The sequence below is a fragment of the Phocoena sinus genome, chromosome 1 (assembly GCF_008692025.1).
Source record: "Phocoena sinus isolate mPhoSin1 chromosome 1, mPhoSin1.pri, whole genome shotgun sequence".
NCBI lineage: Eukaryota > Metazoa > Chordata > Mammalia > Artiodactyla > Phocoenidae > Phocoena > Phocoena sinus.
In genome coordinates, this window is record NC_045763.1 from 53,810,680 (window position 1) to 53,833,806 (window position 23,127).

Consider the following 23,127-nt stretch of genomic DNA (forward strand, 5'->3'; position numbering starts at 1 on the left):
ACCCTATACTAAATATACACAAAGAGGAGGACATTTGTTTTAGAATCGTAGTCATGGTAAAAATTCCAAAATAATAGCAAGAAAATAAGCATCTATTATTAAATGTCTATGACCTAAAGAAGTATGTATCGTTTCAAGATCGTCTTGGCTCACAAGCACAGCAGGGATATTTTGGTTCTTATGTGAAACCTCCCAAATAATAAAATTAATGTTAGAAATCAATTTTTTAAAAATTTTTATTGGAGTATAGTTGATTTACAATGCTGTGTTAGTTTCAGGTGTACAGCAAAGGGAATCAGTTATTCATATACATATATCAACTCTTTTTTAGATTCTTTTCCCATATAGGCCATTACAGAGTATTGAGTAGAGTTCTTTGTGCTATAGAGTAGGTCCTCATTAGTTATCTGTTTTATATACAGTAGTGTGTATATGTCAGTCCCAATAGAAGTTAGTCAATTCTACAAGTACAAAGCAGCTTTCTTTCTTTTACTGTGGCAGCTCATCTATACCATACATTAGGAGCTATGTTTCCTATAACCAAACCTATAAGGTTGTCTAGCTCAATAATCAGATTATAAAATCCCAGACTTCCAATGAAGCTATCTGAAGTTTTTAAAAGACATTTACCATGTTCACGCAGGAGAAACTGACAGAAATTCATGACAGGTATTGCAGTGAGGATAAGGAAAATACTGTCTCAAGAGACTTGAACAAGTTAGCATGCCTCATATTTTCCTGATGACAAAACTGATATAATAAAGTAAAATTCTGTCTACCCCAATAAACCCTTTCAATGAATGATTTGATAAGGGAAACCATAGTTCATAATTTGATAAGAGAAACCATAATAGGGAGTCAAAGACTGGATTCTGACTATGGTTCTGATGCTGCTTTGTTAAGTGACAAGTCATTTACTTAATGGTACACAAGGCCCTTACAATCTAATTCCAACCTACTTTCCCAGTGTTTGACTACTTGTTTTCATAGATTGCACAGTTCCAGCTTCACTAAGCTATTCATCTTTCTCAGAACAGATTCTGAACTTTGCTCATGCTGGGTTTTTTGTTTGTTTGTTTTTAGTATACCCTTCTCCCTCTTTTCTGCCTGAAAAACTAATATTCATCCTTCAGGGTCCATATATAATGTTAATTCCTGTGTGAAATCTTCCCTGACATCATCAAGTAAATTATCATTCCCTCTTTTGTGCTCATAGTGTTAGTAAAGCAGGAATCAGTATCAAGTTGATGACTATTTTCCCCTATTGTTTCAAAATTTAGCATTTACTGAATACCTATTTATTACATGCCAAGTATTATTTGTGAAGAAAAGAGTTAACAGCAGGCCTGAGCCTGCTATCCTTAGGTCCTATTTGCAAGGCTGGCCCTTGGTTACTGTCTGGGAATTTGGATTTGGGAAGGGTTCCTATCATACCCAGAAGATAAGAGTGGCTCACTGTGCCTGAACTATTTATACAAACACTATAGTTTCTGCTAAACACCTGCTTTCCTTTTGGGAGTCTGGAATTTTGGTACCTGTCAGGGAAAAGGTGCTTACATGACCAGCCTCCAATAAAAATACTGGTTGGCACTTGAGTCTCTATTGACCTTCCCCGGTAAACAACATTTCACATATGCTGCCACCACTCTTTGCTGGAACAATTAGCACCTCCTATGTGGCTGCACTGGGAGAGGACCCTTTGAAGCCTATACCTGGTTTCCTCTAGACTTCACCCCCTGTGCCTTTTCCCTTTGCTGATCTTACTTTGCACTCTTTTACTGTAAAAAATCATAACCAGGTCTACAACTACATGCTGAGTCCTGTGAGTCCTCCTAGCAAATCATCAAAACTGGGGGTGTTCCTGGGGACCCTGACACCATGGATTATTTCACCTAATTTGCACAACCTCCCTGTATGAGGTAAATATTATTATCCTTACTTCATACATTAGAAAACTGAGGATCATAATGATTAAGTGACCTGGAAAAGAGACATAAAATGATAAGGATAAGACGTGAACGTAAATTTTTTGCTTCCAAGTTTGCTGCTTGTATATTTTCTGAGGGAAAGGAAACAGAAACTCTCACATTCAATGTTCACAATAAATAACAGCTTTCAAGTTAAATGTTAAACTAATAATAGGTTCAAGTTGAAAAAATTTCCTGAGTCTAGGCTTTTCTAATCTTTAAAATTTAAAACATGGCATTATACACAGTATTGGGGGGCAGGGATATACATACATAAGGCATAGTAAGTTATACACAGACAACCTCTCATTGTGAACCATTTTCCTATAGTTTCTCTTTTCAATAGTCCCTGAAGACTCTCACATCAAACTGTATTGGACAGTCTCAATTTGAATATCTTTATGTAGGAAACCTTGAATACCTTTTAGTAAAATCTTTGAAGCAGAGTCGCAGTTTATTATGATGTCTGAAGAGCTTTGGGTCACTGGGTATTTCAGACAGGAAAACCTGGGCAACTTCCAAAGGCCCCTGTAAAATAAGAAAATAAAAGTGTGTTTTTGTTTTTTATATATTCACAGAGATAGAATTTGCCAAAACCATTTTTCTTAGCACTAAGCTTGATACATATATGTCTATGCCTATATTAAAACTTTTCAGAGATGGATTCTGGCAATACATTTTTAGTTTTTCCTAATGTCAAATCTATATTCTTGCCCACAGCAATTAACTTATTAGTTCATTTTTCAAAGAAAAGGAGTAGGAGCTAAAGGACTGACTCTTGTATTCATTAATGTATTCTGCCTTATATTTTTTATATTCTTTAATTTATTCTAGATATAAAAGTTGTCAGGCTAGTGACAATCAGTTGTGAGTCCACTGATTATTAGACACTTGATTTTACTAAAACAGCTTCCCTCAGCATTCCCAATGTGTTCCTAATACTGCGAATTAAAGGTGATCTTTTGTAAGTTATGTCATTTGGAAGTAAAACCTCCAAATCACGTATTCTTTTAGGAGGTAAAGGTCTTAAAATCTTCATTTCAGTTTTGGTAGGGCATTTCTTGGCTTCATTTCTTTAACCAAAAAAAAGGTAAGATATATTACATGAAATCTTACTTGAAGCTTTTTTGGATTTTCCCTTACCTTGGACTACTCACTAATCATCAGCAAAAGAAGCTGAATGAACCCATTACAAGGAGATAATGGGGATGGCTTCTAATCTGCATATGACAAAACAACAGTATCTTGTGTACGTACATTATTCAAATTTTCAAAATGATTTCACATTACTTATTTACTATTCTCAGCTCACTGTGAAGGAGACCTGGAGAACATAACATCAGGGAGTATCTAAGAGAGTAGATACACATACATGCGTGTAACATGTAGCTCTGAAAATGAGCCCTTCTTTTTAGATCACATTCTTTCAGTACAAGCTTTTAAAGGAAAGGCCATTTTGAGTGAAATCTATCCCTTCTTAATAGAATGTTTCAGAACAGATAGTTAGAAAAACAGGCAGTATAAAAGGCAGGTGTGAAAATTTTTTAATAACTGAGATTATACTAAAAATTTTGTTTTTCAGTTTAACTTTTGCAACTACTTCTAACATATTTTCACTTGCTTTGACACTTACTTGTGATCTCTGTAAAATATAATAATGAAATCATTCAAAATTCCATTTATAACTTAAATTGCACAGTATTAGCAAATGCTCCAACCTGATTCACTGTTGTGCCTACAGATCCCTGGAGTACCATCTGAAGCATTTTGGGGTCTGCTGGATCCTGATGTGTGGCAAATGCCAACTCCTGCGTTTTTTTCTGCATGTCTTCAATAGCAACTTCAATTGGTGTTAAGATGATCTGGGTCAAATAACATCTATTAGGTCAGTGTATTGATTGAAAAATATTTAGTGAGCTTTATACACAATCAATTAAAATAAGAAAAAAGTGGTGACCAATTGTAAACTATTATCTAATAATAAAATTCCAAAATTTGGATCACTAAATAAAAAATTAAAAAATCAACCTTTTAAAGCATAAGCGAAGGGTGAATTAGGGACTTAGAAAAGAAGCTGAAAATTAATGACTTAAAAATGGGTAAAGTTCTAGTATGTTACCACGTGAGGAATGATACACAATGCTATATCCACATTGTTTTCACATGACTCCAATGTATTTGCTCCACTAATTCTATTTCCCTATTCGGAGACCTACCTCCTCTTTGTGAGTGACATTAACCCTTGTCTTAATGTAAGGAAAGGCATGAGAAGTAGTCAGAATGGTCTTCCGTTTGAATTGTTCATGAAGTTCCCCATGGGCACGACCATCTAAAGTGAAGGGTGTACAGTACATGAAACGACGAAGATTATAATTTTTGTCAAAATATGTGATTCTGTCCTTCATCTCATATGTGTCAAAGTATGGCTCCACGTAGGTAATCTGAATATATGCCTGGGAAAGGAAAAAGTTCTTCATTTTCACTGTGAAATCATCATTCAGTCCTTCCCAAAAAAAATCAGTCTCAAGGATATACCTATGTGTCATTACAGTCTAATCAACCATACCTTGTTAGGATCTAATTTACACTTGTCTACAGGATTAGAATCCTTGATTACTTCAACCACATCCTCTCCAAATCTTTCTCCATAAAATCCCTAAAATAAGAAAAAGAAATCTTTCACATGAAGTTAACAGTAGTAGAAAACAGAGGAGGTCTCTGAGGGAGACTCCTGAGCAAAATCAGGCCATTTAGTAAGTTCTTGTACAACCATGTCAATAATTACAAAATAATAATTATTTGCATTCACAAAAGTTAAATTTAGTCTATCAAATTAGCATGGCCTTAGTCCATACTTATTTGATATTATTCCCATTTACTCATTTTAAATAACACAAAATACAAAAAAAAAAAAATTCACCACTGAAAATACAGGATTCCACAAGAGGTCCTCAAAAAAAACCAAAAAGGGAATAGAAAGCAGAGACAAAAGAAATTCATTATACTTGATGTATAGGATATTAACTTTTATTGAGCTTGATGTAGCCTAATTTCTTGCAGTCAATGAGCAACCATTCATTTTTCTGAATTATTAATGTAATGTTCCAGAATGTTCAAATAAAAGCATTGACTTGTTGAAGTTTTGTAAAATTTCAGATTTTGAAAAGGTAACCCTGGGTCAAGAATGTACTGACTTTTCCGTATGACACTGAGTAGCAGCATGGGCAAGGGATGGAGCTATTCAAAAGGAAAAATTAAATCTCAATCCTCAAAGGAGAACAGCCACTCCTCCCTCTAAGATAATTTTTATGACTGAGTAAGTTTGGGAAATACTGTCTCAATATTTCCCAAGACTTACTTAATAGGCTCTTGAAAAACAAAAAGTCCAGCTTAAACCAATTTATGGAAGTTGAGCCCTGTGAAATCACCAATAAGAATACAACATTGAGAAATTAACATCAGCTGAGAATAAAAACTAGCCTAGAGCACTACTTCTCAAACTCTTATGTCTATACAAATAATCTGGGGATCTTGTTAAAATGCAGATTTTGATTCAGATGGTCTGGGGTAAGGTCTGAGATTCTGCATTTCAAACAATCTCCCAGGTGATGTCAGTAAAGATTCTGTCCATGGACCACACTTGGAGAACCAAGAACAGAGAAAAGTTGGAAAGGATAACTATAGCAGAAAAGATTGGTTAGTTTCATAAACATTAAAATTAATTATTTATTGTGAAAATTAAGTAGCTGCATAAAGGTTAAGGGATTCTAAGCAGTGTTTTTAAAGTATAATTTCAAGCTTTTAAGTTCTAAAGATTATCTCACTGGGTATCAGTTATGCCAAAAAGATAATGCACTTGGGTCAGAAATACCTTGGGGTTCTAATTCTAGTTCCATGCTTATTAATACCTTATACCTTTTTCAAAATGTGGATAATACTATACATTTCTCCACAAATCACAGTAATTCTGAAAGATATAGGATTTCTAAAATATGTGTGAAAATAGACCCTCAAAAAAATCAAGTTAATAATATTATTTTACTGTTGCCATAAAAGATTTGAAAAATTCAAAAGACTATTACTGCACCTATCAAAAATCCTAATTCTAAAGGAGTAGTTTATTTGGCAGGATCTGGCTTATTAAATGATTAGATCTGGATCTGAAAGTCTATTCACCACAGAAAATACAAATTAAAGATGACATTTTGTGAACCGCCACAGCATTCACCTCCAATCTGTGAGATATCTCTGCAAGTTTGGTTATCGCAGGCTCCTTGTAAACAAATTCCTGTTCATCCAAATCCCCGAACTTGGTTCCATAAAAACCAACACGAAAATAGGTGCCAAACATCCGCTTACCATCCTAGGTGTAGGAAAATAAAGAAACTTTAATACAAAGTCTTTTTGTTTTACACATTTTGTTTAGATTGCTATGGTACAAAATTCTCAACACATTGCAAAAGTTTTAATTCAAAACTACAGTATTTTATTATTTTTCAAATGAAAGTAAAACAAAGTAATCTTTCTTTTTTTCATTATTTCTAACAAATAACATTGTGCAATTAGGGCTTTTACCAAATCATATATGGCATATGTTTTTCAGGGACTGTACCAAGTGATGTCCTCACATAGGTCTATTTTTTTTTTTATGTCCATACAATTGAGATAAATTAACTCATTTTCCTTATTGCAAGAAAAGTTGCTTGGTATAAAACAAACTATTCTAATTTTCCTGAAATTAGAGCATACTAAAGTTAAATTTAAAAACAACAATAATATTTTTAGTTTCCATTAGCCTTTATATTATCTCTTTACATATATTAAATGAGATCGTAAAAGTTAGGAGCCAAGTATAGCACCTGGCACAGAGCAGACAGTCAGTAAATGTCACGACCATCCAGAAGCACTGAAGCAAAATATTTACAATTAGTATCCCTCTGCTGATAAAAATATTGATATGTGGAAGAGTAACTAAAAATGGAATAGAAAGGAAAAAATGTATAAATGAAAGATAAAAAGAAAAAAAATTTGAGAAGAGTTGGTTTTCTAAAGTCCCCAAACCACCCACTGCATACATTAACCACACATTCATCCCAAGTACAATGTACACTAAGGTCACCTGAACTCTTACACAGCACATTTGAAAACAAATTCCCTCAATAAAGACAAAATACTTGGAAGCTTTCTATGCAATTCTTACAATTTAGATACAAAGATGTTTCAGAAGGATTTTGGGGTAGCGCCTATATACACAGCCATACGTGAGTGTTTATATACCTCTGAATTCTCTTTAAGCCTAGTAAGTCTGATACTTATTTTTCCTATACTGACTTCTTATTGCAAAGGCAAAAGGGTATGTAAAATAAGTTACAAATGAAACAGATAATGAAGCAAAATGGAAAATTCTGATCCTCAATTTTCCAGCCTTATAATAATAATAAAAAAAATACAGTGACTAAAAATATCTCCACATTTTTTTTTTTTTGCGGTACGCGGGCCTCTCACTGTCGCGGCCTCTCCCGCAGCGGAACACAGGCTCCGGACGCGCAGGCTCAGCGGCCATGGCTCACAGGCCCAGCCGCTCCGTGGCATGTGGGATCTTCCCGGACCGGGGCACGAACCCCTGTCCCCTGCATCGGCAGGCGGATTCTCAACCACTGCGCCACCAGGGAAGCCCCCATATCGCCACATTTTTGTCCAGAAGAAATACAGTTTTAAATAAAAATGTCTTTGAGCTAAAGAAACTTGAGGTTGCTAATAAAAAAAATTTTTTTCAGTCGCTTCAAAATTTAACAGACATAAATATTAACTGATTTCTACAGCAAATGAAATCTCTCTAGAGATTCAATGTATTCATTGAATTTGATTGAAACGTATTCAATCAAAATTTTTATTATAAACCATCAATAAGCCAATGGAACAATATAATAATAGCAAATTCTGATATAATCAAGAAATGAAGACCCCACCACCTGGAAAATAAAAAAGGCATTTGAGAAAATTAACAATTTGTGATTGTTTTTTTCCAAAAATGCCGATTGTTTTTTTCCAAAAATGCCATAAATGTACATATTTATTTTTTTAAAATCACAAATATTAAAATTTGTTATTCTGGCTGTATCCCCCTCAGAGTGTTCCAATTTTAAACCCTATTCTAAATCTTCAATATTATGATCTTTTAAATATTTGAAGACTGCTATCAGAACTTGTTTCCCTTAGACTTTCCAGTTCTCAATCATCTTCATATGATAGGAATTACTATGCTGTTTTCATTTTATTAGTTTTTCAATGCCACCTTTTAAAGTGTGGTATCCCAAAAATAAACACAATATTGCTGATGTGATCTGATCAGTGTAGAGATCAGTGGGCTCACTGCCTCCCTGGATGTCGACTTAAATTTTATTAATGCAACTTAAAACTGAACTAGTTACTGAGCAGCCATTTTAAACCCTTTTTATTTACTTTCTCATACTGACATTCAGTTCAGGAAAAAAAATTATTGAGTGCTTATAATGAGTTAGCCACTGTTCATCCTCAGGAATAGGAAAATAAAAATAAATAAGACCTCCCCAAGAGAGTAAAAAATGTATTCAAATAATTACAATACAAAGGGTTATATGCTATAATAAAAAGTGTATTGAGAAAGGAAAGATAAATCTTGTTAGAGCCAGGTCACAAAAGAGGTGACACACAGGCAGGATTCTACAACTTAAAGAATGGCTAAGTGGATATGGGAGGGAAGGAAAGGAAAAAAAGTCATTAAACAGAATGTATGTGAGGGAAACCATTCATCCATTCATATATTTACTGAATGCCTACTATGTGTCAGCAAACTGTTCTAGACATTGGTGATAAATCAGTGAACAAAACAGAGTGGTCAGGGCAGGTGTCACAAAAAGGTGACATCTGAGCAAAGATGTGAAGGAGGTGTGAGAGTTATTCATGTGGATCTTCTGGGGGAAGTGCATTCCAGGCAGAGGAAAGAGCCAGTGCAAAGGTCCTAGGACAGGAGACTACCTCATGTGTTTGAAGAATAGGAAGGTGGCCAGAGTGGCTGAAGCAGAGTGTGCAAAAGGAAGAAGATCAGCAGAGATAAGATCAGAGAGGAGTTACTGGAATTGAAAATGAATGTGTGTGTAGTGACGTGGGGGAGGGAACAGTGATTAAATTTATTTTCAACTTACAAAGAATTCTCTAGTGTAAAACCATTGACTCGATCATGTTCATGAAAGACTAATCATATAGCTGTACCTTCAAGAAAAACATCACTTCATCTTATTTCCTCTTCAGAGTTTTGGACCACAGGATGATACCCATTTTTCCTTTGAATTAAAAAAAGTACACTTTCCTACAATCTAGCCTATATTTTCCTAGCATTACCTTCCTTTAATGTCATGAATTCTTTCTGAACTTCCCATCATTCCCACACTCCAATTTATTCTTCCTTAGCAGTTCTACTTACTGGGTCCACCGTCTTGTATTTGATGAAACTATGTCCCAGACAAGGAAATCCATCTACGCATCTATCCATGTCTCTAGTGGGTGAAATTGCTTATGACAAATTATCTTAAGTCTTTTCTAGTTTTATCTTTATTTAGCAGGAAACATTCAGTTGGGCTAGTTGTATATTTCCACAATGACATCACTTCTAAAACTTCTTTCATCTTCACCCACAGCTTTCCATTATGCTTCCGACTCCATGTTGGATCTTTTACTTTAACCTTTGCTTTTTGTTGCTCTTGTTATTATAATCATACATAATGGCCTGCCTCAAGGAACCCTGACCCTCTGCATGAATGTTAAACTGAAGTGCCTCTGTTCAGTTCACAGGGAGACAATCTGACCCTGCCCACCTGTGAACGGCAGCAGAAAAGAAGAAATTAACACATGCCCTCCCTGATGCTGGCTAAGCCAGGAGATATTCTGCAAAACTAATGGCCTTTTCACTTTACTTCATCACCTCCTCCCCATCTCTGTTCTATAAAAAAAACTGGCATCCAGACCCTGATAAGATGGTTTTTGGGGACACAGGTCCACCATCTTCTCCGTCTGCCAGCTTTCCAAATAAAGTCGCTATTCCTTACCTCAACACCTCGTCTCCCGATTTACTGGCCTGTTGTGTGGCAAGCAGAGAGAGCTTGGACTTGGTAACACCTCCTTCAAGTTAACTGGTTGCCAGATAGGCATACCAGTATTTCACACAGTGGTAATCTCCTTCTCTTCTATTAGATTTATTCTTCTTAAAGAACATATACTTTTATCAGTTTATTTAATCACAGATCTCGATCAGGGAACATAACACCTCTTAGATTTCACAGCTAAATTGTGTTAAGATTTCAAGTAACAGTAATGATAATAATGATGACGATGATATAACAACAATAAAAATAATAATCTCCAACATTTTTAAAGTACTTACTATGTGCTAGACACTGGTTATCCACTTTACATGAGTTATGTCAATTCTTACCACGACTACGAGATACCATTTTTTTTACCCTCTTTTTATATATGAGGAAAAGTAACTTGCCCAAGGTCACACTGCTAGTCAGCGGCAGAGCTGAGAGTTAAATCCCAATATATCTGACACCTGAGTCCAAGCTCTTAATTAAGCTATTTAATCCCCATATTCTATGTACTGGTATACAGACACTAGAACATAAGTATGATCTCTGAACCATCTTTCGCTTCTCTGATGCTTTCCTTGAGAACTTTTGAGAATTTCCTTGAGTAACTGTTTGAGAATTACTGAGTATCTCCCTCCCTGTATTTTGTCTTCCTCTATATTACAACACTGTCCTCTACTGTAATTGTTACTGGATGTTTGCATCTCCTTCCTGTAAACCGCAGTATGAAAATTAGGTTGGTGGTTTACCTACCAGATAGATGCTTCTGATATATCCTACTGCATTTCTTATCAAAAGTTCAATTTTAACCATTATATGTTCTAGTCCAGAAAAAAACAAATCATGTCCAGTATCATCTACAAAGTAAATGTTTGCTGTCTGTATCTTTTTCTCATCAAAAGTAACATAAAGGGCAAACCTAACCAGTGGTACAGCATCATCAGGCGCTCAGTCACGGGTCTATACCAATTATTAGGGAGTCACCAACTATCAGAAAGTACCTCCTCACAGAGAAGTTCTTCTCACTTTCCCTAATTTCTTTAACATTCTTCATATCTAACTTCATCTCTTCACCTTTCCTGAGGTAAACAGTCATGGATGTTTTATACCTACGCTGGTCTAGTTTCTTCTTTAGAGTGTCACATTTTTCCACTCAACTACTTGTTGTAAAAGTACTTGTTTTGACTATGCTCTTGGAACTTTTTTCACGCCCTTCTTTCAGCCCCCCACTCCCCAATCACCTATTAAAATTTGCTGTTTCTCATTCTGCTCTTTTACTGGCTTGGATGAGTTAATTTATCTCACGCAGCTTTAGCATAGATTAAGGCTTATAAAAATTCAACAGAAGCCACTGCACCAGAACTATGGCTAGTATTTCTCAGCATATAAAAACCAAAATATTGGATGGACATGAATATGGACATACTCATGTCCATCCAATACAACAACAAGAGTTATGATCCAGTTATTTTGCATGCTTCAATCTCATAAATTAGGGTACGCCACTTTTCTTTAGTGACTTAGTAGAGAGAATTTTAAAAAAGCTAAGCCCACCTTCTCAAGCCTTTCTGAAGACTATAATATATGCCTACTAGGGTGGTGATATTTCCCCTAGGATGGTGAAATATGTTGTAATCTTTTAAGGAAAAAAAATGGAGACAGTATTATGTGACTATGTTATCAATGGTTGGGGAATGACTGTTCTGAAAAATATAAACTTGCATTAATCTACTTCTGAATACAAATTGTTCACTATTTGATAAATGGATAAATGTATCTTTTAAAATAAAATATATAGACACAAAATATGAAATGGCTGTAAGTTTCCATACAGAAATTCAATATTTCTCTTTTTTCTAAAAGTAATTTTAAAATGCAATCATAAGAGAAATTATTAAACATACTTTATTTCCTATTATTATTATTATTATTTTTTTTTTTTTTTTTTTTTTGCGGTACGCGGGCCTCTCACTGTTGTGGCCTCTCCCGTTGCGGAGCACAGGCTCCGGACGCGCAGGCTCAGCAGCCATGGCTCACGGGCCCAGCCACTCCGCGGCATGTGGGATCTATCCCGGACGGGGGCACGAACCCGCGTCCCCTGCATCGGCAGGCAGACTCTCAACCACTGCGCCACCAGGGAAGCTCTATTTCCTATTATTTTAAGAAAAATAAATGGGCTTGGGAAGAGAAAATAAAGGTAAATACTAAACAGTCATTAAGATATTGGAATTGGCAGATCACCGTGATTTAAGAAGGGTTCCTGATTTGTTATTTTGGATGGTAAATACTTGACCAAATTGCTAAATATCAAGTTTTAGAGTTATCTTTTACACACACACACAAACCCACACACACAGCCCTAAAAAGCTTTGCCAACTCAAATAATTTGTACCAAATCAAGGAGCACGGTAAAAAATGAAATACAATGCTAATATATAAGCCCAGATAGCGTTCCTCTAAGTCAGGGAGGGAGTATCAATTCAAAGAGCCTTTCTATAGTGTATCAGTTATCCTTACTGGATCTCAATCCAGTGAGAGTTCTTTGAGAATACTAGGAAATTAGCTAGGAAACATAGCTTTTAGAAAAAATGAAATTACTGAAGTTTTCCCAGAGTCAAAAAGAAAAATATTCACAAGATAGGAACTTACCACAATAGACAATAGTAAAAGTAGGGAGTAGGGTCAGCAACCAGGGGCAAGAGAGAAGAGAAAACAGAAGCATTTTAATTAGGGAAATTTCAAAACAAATAAGCAGCAAATGGTAGCAAACATATTTTTAAAATGCAAGCATCCATTTAAGTTTTACAAGGGAAAAGCAAAAAACAAACGTGCAACAATTTTAGAAGCTACAAAGCTAAAGGTCCAGTGAAAGGCAGTGACAAGAATATAAACAAGAAAATAAAGTCTGTGCGACTTTTACCATGCAATAAACATGATGACAGAATATTAATATCATAACCAGTGAAAATTATACCTTTCAGGGGTCGATTTAGCATCAAGCAGACTAGTAATAAACTGCTCAGAGGTTTCAATGTATCTTCTTTTATCTACTTTTCACCTACTTCCATTTCATGTTAGGAAATCCATAAGGAACTTTATCACTCATAGATAACCATGTAAAGTCTCTTTATATAAGTCTTAATTGAGCCACAGAAATGAGAGGTTCTGTACTAGGTATTAATAAGGTCACACACATTTAATCTGGAGAACTAAGGTAGATGCAACTGTACTGGCTTCATCTGAAGAAAAACGAAAGGTGGCAACTAATTCAGAAATGGAAGAGAATGCAATAGTAACATTTATTCTGAAGGTTTCTAGTTGGATCTCAAAACAAGGATTGAAATGCAAAACCAAACAGAGAAAGCCTAAGCTGCTTAATCAACATAAACCCGGCTACAAAGTGAGAGGCAAAGCAGAAAACTTTACAGATATATTTAGCTTTAAATAAACCTGGTTTATTAATACCTTGTTTTATACCTCATCAAAATAAATTATTTCGTAGAATTTAAAATTTTATCGAATTCTTTCCTTTACAGAAGGATTTAAAACAAAGGCAATCAATTCTTCCTGGCACTTTTCAGGTAAGATTTAACTTATATATAACTTCATGAGCCTAATGACTCCATAAAAGGAAGCACACATAGTCTTCATCGAACACTAATTATCAAACATTGTCAGAATATGAGGTCAAATTAAATTTCCAGTTGTCTCAATCTCGTTATCCCTCCCTCCAACAAAATTCAAATGACAAAAGTGAATTTCTTTCCTCAGTAGTGCTTATACTCAAGGTGAAGTGACTCAAGATCAAATTAACACATTCTTTCATCAATTCTAAGATGCACATTTCTGGCCCATATTTTAGTATCTCTGTAGTTGGCATTCATCTTTCAACTGATAGGATGTTGTAGTTTAATACACAGGGTATCTTTTTTCTTTGTTTCTTAAAGGCATGGAAAATAATGGGATGTCTTATAATTGATGGCATCTTAGATCAGATGAAATATTTTTTATTTACACCTCTGAGCAATAACATATAAATCGACCTCTGCAAAATGAGGTAAAACAATATGGTTAAAAAAAGAAATTTGTGTGTAAATGTTGATGAAAGAAAATGCTTCAAAGGATAAAAACAAACTAAGTGATGACAAAGTGGCTCATTTACCAAAGAATCTCATTAGTGTAACATATGGATTTCCATGCACTGCCTACAACCTCTTAATAATAAATTTCTTAACATAACTTACAGTATTTTAACAAAATTTCTTTGGTTAATGAATTCAGTTGACAGCAGACAGCAACAGAACGCCCACAGCTAGCACATGTGGGCAAAGCATTGGCATAAGAAATCTGATCAAATCAATCTATTAGTGTCTTTAACTAACTAAAACATTACCTACCTCCCAGCCAGTACTCTGTATAATAAAAAGTAAAAAAAGGGCAAAGTCATAAAAAAAAAAAAACTGTTTAAAAAGAACAAAAAAAAGCCAAAGGAAGTTCAGTAGTGTAAGGCACCATATACCATAAATTCTTCTTCGTATAGAAAACACCAGGGTACTTTAAACACCATATTCCTTCACTTAAGACCTGTGATAATATTATAAATTCCTTGTTCAAAACCTAGAAGCTAAAATTTCACCTTTTAAAACTTTAATAAGTGAAAAGTACAAATTTGGGGGAAAGAAAGCCAACTACTTGTTTCATTTGTGTCTAAATTAGATCACTAACTAATGTGAGCTGCACTTCACTGAAGTATCGCAGGTAAATTGGAATAGACATTGAAATTTCACTCAAATGTCTTTGATACAAATAGATGAAAGTTTCTTGGAAGCTACTAGCTCTAGATGTTCCAGACCTGATGTGTAATTTGCAATTTATAGCTCTGGAAGCTGGGATGAGATTTCCTTAACAGTATATGTACAACTGATTATAAAAAGACCCAACTGTTGTGATCAAGAATCCTAATGATCTTTTGCAACTTCAACATTTTAGTAAACAATAATAAAATTCTGGCTTAACAGTATAGTGGCCCTATTTAAGACTTAAAATTTTTCAGATTATATCAATTCATCCAGAACAGCTTAGTCCATGGCAAGAAAGAGGAGGTCAAGTTGACAGACAATAAAGTAGGACTAATACCGAACGAAAAAGTGGAAAACCAGTACTCCACTTCCTTCTTTGATGATGGCAGTAGCAGACAACAGCATGGGTAGCACAGGGAAGGGAAGAGAAAAGTGGAGAAAGAGGAGCCTCGACAGGATACTTCAGAGCATTTCAATGGAGCCAGTGACTCAGCTTCAGGGAAATCAACTGCTGGTAGTCTACCTCATTTCTAAACCAAGTTTATTTTAATTTTAATTTTAGTGATAATATATGGATTCCATGAACTATAAACAAGTACTGAAGTCATACTATTATAACTGAATAAACATGACAACCATTTATTCATTATTTTCACTAAACATTATTTTCATATTAGAAATATGTCAAAGGATGATTGAATAAAAATATATGGGAAAAACGGTTAAAAGTTCAGTTGAAATCATTAAAAATATTAGGAGTTTATTAAACTTTCACATCATTTAATAAAAGGTTAAACATAACAACTTTTATGGCAGCAAATGAATAGAAATCAACTTAAAAATCAGATTCATAACTATAACCCACACTGTGAAACAGAAAATAACTCACAATTTAAAAAAAATTTAGCAACTAGTAATAATTCAAAAAAAGTGAAGGAAAAAAAGAGAAGCTATGTGGAAAGGTTATGATGATCATAATCTACTTTAGGTAAATTCAGTTTTGTTAATGAGTCTTGCTTTTGGCCATGAACCATCATTTTGACACTGTTCATTTTTAACCTCATTAAAATGGTCATTTCATGACATCTAGTTTGACATTAGTACAAAGCAACACTAATGCTTGTAGACAGTTTTCTCCATTTATACTGAAGCTAGAAAGTACAATCATTACCTGATGAACAATTTTGCTGAATGCTTCTTGAAGTTTACCATGAATCGTGGATAGTTTCTTTGCATCCCGATTAGCTTCATGAATAGGAATAAGTACTTTGTAAACCTCGTTAACTGCTTCATACATGCCAGCCTATAAGAATAATAAGATATTGCTTTCTTTTACATCAATAAGAAAGTGAATTACAATTTATGAACTCACAATATTTCTACTAAGACAATACTACTGTTTTCCAATAGGACATAAAAACAAACACTACTAATTTTTTATTTGATTAAGGCCTAATAAAATAATTTTGCACAATTTAATATTATCTCTTCTAGATAGATGAATGGATATGGATGCATGTGTGTTTGTGTCTGTGCATTTAAAATACACACACATAATATATGCATATTTATATTTCTATATAATTTGAATTGGACATTTTGCTTTTATCTACCCAGTAATTACTTAACTAAAATAAATGTGTGTATGTGTGTGTCCTCATATACGCACATAAACTTTTGCAGAAACTAATTCTGAGCAGAGGAATAAAAGAAACCCAATTATTACATTGGTCACAGATACGCAAATATCAGATAACCTGTGGCCTCCTAGGACACTAAAATTATTAACTTTTCCAAAATATTAAATTGACACAGGAAATCTTATTGGAACTCTCCTATGGAAAAATCTCTGATTTTTAACAAAACATAAGAAGGTTCTGAACCACCAGATTTTATTCAAGTAGGGGATAGCTGGTCAGTAGGTGGCTAAGGGTTGCTCTGGTTATAATCAGAGTAAGGGACAAAATGTGTTTACACTGCTACCCACTCTCTTGTCTTTAGTAATGGATTGATGGCTGTAGTAAAGGAAGGAGAGGTATTTTCTAAGAGCCACTGAGTTCCCACTGCCTCACACATCAGCAAACATTATTTTCCCAGGGAAAACCTATGGTTCTCATATTTTCTAGTCAGTTCACAGGAGTATATTTAAGCAACATGTAGCTGTAATAGCAAAGTATATTTAGTGTAACTAAAATGCCCAGTAATTATTTTACTTAATATTAAATAGATTAATTGAAAAAGAATGAAATTCACAATTATATGCTCTTGCAAAATATAGGCTTCTGTAATATAGGCCACTGTACCCCAATCTAAATTCACTGCTGTGAATTATTAAAATTAAACACATATACACACAGAATGTATATTTATTAAAATATTCCATTAATACCAAAAAACTTTTTTTCCCTGCTAGTTCAGATCACTTAAATTGAAACTCAAGGAACAGAGATCCGGGGTAGGAATCAGGACAATCAAGGTCCTCAAAAACAAGAAATTTTAAAGTGGACCAATGCCTAACGTTCTTTGAGTCTCAGAATCATTATTAAATGAATTGCTTCTAAGTGCCAATAATGATGAGAAGATGATAATAGCAAACACATTAAAACTTACTTGGAGCCAGGCACTGTGATAAGCACTTTACATAGGTTAACTCATTTAACCCTGATAACATTCCTTGAAGTAGGTACTATTATTAGATGCATTTAACGGTTAAGAAAAGTGAGGCACTGGTAGGTTGAGTAACTTGTGCCTGAAGTGATTTAACTACTAAGGTAGCAGAGCCAGGATCTGAATTCTGACTGTATGCCTTCTAAATCTATACCCATAACCAATATATTTCTGGGGAGGGTTACGGCCAGGAGAAGCAATAACCAGTTCCTAATAGCAGTACAATGGGGAAGGTGGGAAACACTGTATATTACATCAAGCTTACCTTTTACCTTAACATGAACCTCACTGTCTCCCAAACCTTGGTGCTGGGATACTAAACACTCAGCAAAAAACTCACAGAAAGCAGGTGACTATATCACCATGGTTCAAGAAAGTAAGCAGGGATTTGGCTGGCTGTTTTTTCCTTCTCCAACAAACATCCCATCTCAGATCCACATGACTGCTTTAATTCTTCACATACAGATGGGGAGGGACAAGGATTAGAGTTATAGCATGGTAGGGTAGGTCAGACAAGGGATCTAGGATGTAGTTCATAAAGCTCCTGATACCACTCTATCTACCTAATAGAACTCACTATGCAACCAATGGGATGAGTGGCCATAATTTTCCTGAGTACCACAGGCTTTCTGTTTTGCTGGGTTTTTTTTCAATTTTAAAGTTTTAGAAAATGTTTGGTGGTAAAGTTTTGTAAAGCAAGCAAAAAAAAAATCTCTTACAGACTAAGTGTCGGTTCACAAACAAGCAGATGAAAAACACTGGAGGAAGTGACCGACTATTAAAATAAAAAGGAATAAGCAATGATGAATCTAGAAAGAAAATATGTTACTAGATGGTTCTAAGGTACTTAGAGAAAACTACCATAAAGGAAAAGCAGAGTTGTAGGCAGAAAGCATAAATATACATGTCACTAATAATTAAGAAGTATGTAATTGTGGGAAGAAATGAATAAGAGTCATCTACCATAGAGAAAGAAGCAGCTGCTTGTTCCAGTAATCCCACAAGTCCTGACTCAGTAAAGTACTTTCCAGAGCAGATACCTTCTTCATCTGGAGATACCACATCATCTGAGACTGCAGATTCTTCTAAAACATTAGATGAAATATTCTAGGAGGAAAAAAATGTTTAAGGCTTGTGAAATGGAATTAATTTCTTAACATGAAAGATGTATATGAAGAAGTAATTGATGATGAAATATAGCTACCAGCTTAAGTTTAAAAAAAAAGGGTAGTCAATGCAAAGATAAAAGACAAATCTCCAAAAACGTTTTGTACTGTGAAGACGACAATAAAGTGTAACACCACTGCTAGATAACTTTTCCATTAATAAAAAGTTGCAAGAAAGAAAATTAAGAAAAATCATGGGCTAAGGAAAATCATAGTATCACGTAGAACACCTATGGAGACTTAAACAATCTTTATTTTTAATTTTAATTGATCTTGCTAAAACTCTCTTTCAGGGAAAATAAGGTACAAAAATGGTCCCTTGGCTTGCCTAACATACATCAAGTTAATGAGAAAACTCAGGTATATTAAAAGCCCTCTTACCCAATGAGATTGGGATCAGCCATTATTTCTAAAAAAGAAATGATACCTACATACCTTAAATATTTGATTTGAACCTAAATATTCACAGTAGATATACGCTCATTTGTCAATTTCCTGAAGTAGATCTAAGGTCTTTTCTTTGTGTATGGGTCTCGAGATCAGAGTTCCATGTAATCTCTCTTGACTAAATACCCACAATGCAACCTTTATTTAAGATTTCCAGTTTTGGTTTCTTTAGAGTAAAAACTTGAACTTAAAAGATTATCAAACTATCCTAGACTTCTCAGAGCTTTCCCCCCATTCTTTATTTGTCTGATCTCTTTGCAAAACATTCAACTTGGTTTTCAGAGAAACAATAACTTACTCTTATTGCATTTAGATTTATCAGAGAACATAATATTTAATTAAATTTTGTAACTTCCCAAACCTGGCCTTAACAGGTTTTAAGAAAAGCAAAGCATAACTAACTCTTGGTAAGCAAAGAATTCAACTAGTGGGTAAGGGGAATGTAACCGTACTAGAGCATAAGCTATCATCTCTGAGTCATATATTAGCATATTTATACAGGGAATGGAGAATGTTGGTTTACCTGGTATTTTAATTAAAAGCCAATTAAGAGTTTCCACTGAATTCTGATTCTCAATATCTTGAACGTATTTCATAGATGCTACAAAGTCCACAGCAGTATAGGCAAAGAGAATAAATATACACAGCACTGATAATGCAGAGGTAAGAAAATGTGGAAGAGGATTAACAAGAAATACACTTTAAAAATGTATTAATGAAAGTGATAGTGAAATGTTAATTCATCTACTAAAGTATCACCTTCAGTCTTTATGCTTTCCTTACAAGCTGAATGAATCTAAACACCAGTGAGAAAAGTTAAATCCAAAAAAGGACATACCTTGATTTAATGTAACCTGGCAGATTCCTACCTGAAATGTTACACATCCCACAGGAAGATATTTCCGGTCCTCCAGCATGCTCAGATATTCAGCAACAAGTGCTGCTGAGTGAACGAGGCACTGGGCAGCTTCAGCATGATTGCTGCGTTCTGAGTGTTTGCCAGCCATGTTCTGCAACCAGGTCAGCCGCAGGTCTGGAGAGGTCTGGTACCCCTTGGCAATTCTAGTTAGAACAGAAATTCTTCTCAATTAGCATTTGCTTCCCAAGCTAGAAGGGAGTCCAAATTGCTTGTTCAGTGTTTAGGTTTCTGTTATTGAACACAACCTATTAAGACAAGTTTTTGGGTGGTATGAAAATGTCTTTGAGTATGCTTAGAGAAACAACTGTGGGCCAATGGAATGGTAATATCAATTTTTTGCAGTGGGAGGCTAAAAAAAGGACATTTTATATGAAAATCTGGACACTAAGGAAACAATCAGTAAGGGAAAAACTGGGAATTTACATGTTATTATGGGAATATAAACAAGTTTTCTATTCAAGGAAAAAAATTTATAAAAGATTGTTTCACTGTATCATTTTTATTTTAAAGAACATATTTGTTTTTGTTTTATTTGTGCCTTTAAGGAACACCAAAACTGTAAAAAGAGAAGGTCATATGGCAAAGAAAAAGTCAAGTTTTACTTACATCTTTTAAGGTACAACAGGAATTACAAAATTCTCAAAATACCCTATAAATATTATCCTATAGGCAAAACCATATTTAAAATCAGCAAAATTAATATTGTAGTAAAATGTTAATACACTGTATTTTCTTCCTAAAGAAATTTTACATTTAAAATATGGATCTTGGGCCTTCCTAGGAAATCTAGGGCCCAGGATGCCAAGGTGTTAAATGTGTCATTGCTTTAAATAATCCTCTTATTTTTGATAATCAATAAATATACCGAACAATTATTCATAGTTCTTAAAAGAAGTGACACAGGGGATCTGATAAAGCACATTTTGACTTTTCGATTACCGTTAGAAAACGACAAATATGTTTTATATTTTTTTAATCTCATGTTTTCTGTGTATCGTACTAATTTAAGCCCCATTATACAAGGTATAAGTGAATCAAACAAATGTTACCTGTACATTAGATCAATCAACATTTCAGGATCCTCCTGGTGTTCCTTCATTTTAACAGTATCAGAAAGGATCATATGGAGGTTGAAAACCAAATCTTGGACCTGTAGCAGAGAATTGTATGAAAAACATCCATTCATTCACAATCATTAAATTAATTTGGAAGATATTTCAGATAAGCATCTAAAGATTCAAAACAATATGATTTTGATATAGTTCTAAAGAGTCTGGGTATGCTGGGGTAAGATGAGTGAAGGGTGGTAAACTTTATACAAATTGCTCAGCAGACTGTTTTTTCAGTTCTCTCACCCAGAAACAAGTAGAAATGTAAGTAGAAATAAAATACATATAGGGATATAGGGAATACAGGAAAAGAACACAAAAGGAAATCTTCTCCTATGTTTCAGATTTTCCCAAAAGGTAGTTTGTAGAAACTTTAGTTTTTGAGGCAAATTACATTAATCAGTGGGAATAGTTTCATCATAAAGCTTTTTTTTGTCCATACTGCCTAAGTCTAATATTATTTTGGTACAAATTCACAGAATTAAACACCAAAGATATTAACCATTCTGAGAAGGGAGGGTGGCTTATTAAAACAAAGAGATTCAGCCCTGACACATATGGATGAAAGAAAAATATAGGTTCCTCCAGTTAAAACCAAAGTTTGATCTAACAATTTGGAAAATGCCTATTTACAATTCCTATTTCAGTTAATGCTCTAAAAAGTAGCATTTCTGACCTGATCAGGAAATGTTGTCTCCCTCAATTCCAAGTCTTCTTCAGCATATGTCAGTATAGTCTTTAGAGAACGTCTTAAGAATTCTTCATTAAAATTCTGAGATGTGCCCACCAAGGAAGACAGTGACATGGTTACCTGCATTTTAACCCTGGCAAAGTTCTGTAACAGAGAAATTGCCAGGTAAACATTTAATACAGGAAAGCTTAAAGTGAAAAAGTATATATTTTTTTACTTCCTAAAAGGAAAAGGTTAGTAAAAAAAATACCATTCTATGCAAAATATTTTTGAAAAAGTAATGAAATGTTTATATTGAAATCTTATTATTATTTTTTTTTTTTGCGGTACGTGGGCCCCTCACTGTTGTGGCCTCTCCTGTTGCGGAGCACAGGCTCTGGACGCGCAGGCTCAGCGGCCATGGCTCATGGACCTAGCTGCTCCGTGACATGCGGGATCTTCCCGGACCGGGGCACGAACCCGTGTCCCCTGCATTGGCAGGCGGACTCTCAACCACTGCGCCACCATGGAAGCCCTGAAATCTTATTTTTAAAAGGACATAAAGCTTAGAATCTTGCTGTAATAATAGCCTACAAAACAGAGTAAAAAATAAAAATTGTGTGTTAGACTTGAATTAGAAGTTGTGCCTAGACTTTACATTGATCTACTATGAGGTATATGTTATTAATAATAATACCATTTTTATAGATGGGTTAAAGAACTTGACCAGCATCACAAAATTCTTAAGTGTTAGATGCGGTCTTTGCATTCTAGCCCCTTTCATTAGGTCCACTGCTATGAAAAAATAACTCACATCCTGTATAAAGAAACTTAAAGGTAGAATCTTTGGAGTGATGCCTATAAGAGCTTACACTCTTCCTTTTCTAGTGAAAATTCATTTCTGTTGTACCATTCCCCACTGTGAAACTACTCTTAATAGTTTATCAGTGACAACCTAGTAATTGCCAAATCCAAGATACTTTTTGGTCAATATTCTACTTGACATCTCTGTATATTTAAATGTATTGATTACTTTTGCCTTGAAAATTGCCTGCCTTATCTTCAGTGGTACCACCTTATCCTGATTTTTCTATTCTTTATCCACTCTTTTTCTGTCTCCTTTATTCCTCAGTTGCCCTTCTTAAATATCAGTGTTCCCAAAGATTCTGTCAAGAAACCTTTTCACTTCTCATACTCTAAACAGCCTTATCCATTTTTCTGCCTTGGACCAGTACAGATACATGTCTATGTCTTCAG

General features: G+C 34.6%; 1 protein-coding gene across 11 annotated transcripts in view; it reads right to left on the bottom strand.

Annotated features, from left to right (window-relative positions):
• Positions 1-23,127, bottom strand: part of DOCK7 (dedicator of cytokinesis 7) — a 242,973-nt gene that overhangs the window by 11,239 nt on the left and 208,607 nt on the right. For 4 of the 11 annotated variants that reach the window (XM_032648472.1, XM_032648516.1, XM_032648498.1 and 1 more), the window contains 11 exons: positions 21,877-22,035; positions 21,141-21,241; positions 20,042-20,234; positions 18,523-18,666; positions 16,064-16,195; positions 14,491-14,505; positions 6,196-6,321; positions 4,534-4,623; positions 4,184-4,420; positions 3,686-3,829; positions 2,389-2,495 (listed from right to left, as the gene is read on the bottom strand). In XM_032648472.1, the coding sequence (XP_032504363.1) occupies positions 2,389-2,495; positions 3,686-3,829; positions 4,184-4,420; positions 4,534-4,623; positions 6,196-6,321; positions 14,491-14,505; positions 16,064-16,195; positions 18,523-18,666; positions 20,042-20,234; positions 21,141-21,241; positions 21,877-22,035 (1,448 nt within the window). Of the gene's footprint in view, positions 1-2,388; positions 2,496-3,685; positions 3,830-4,183; positions 4,421-4,533; positions 4,624-6,195; positions 6,331-14,490; positions 14,506-16,054; positions 16,196-18,522; positions 18,667-20,041; positions 20,235-21,140; positions 21,242-21,876; positions 22,036-23,127 lie in introns of those variants that run through there. The other 7 variants (XM_032648489.1, XM_032648527.1, XM_032648534.1 and 4 more) reach the window with 4 other exon arrangements.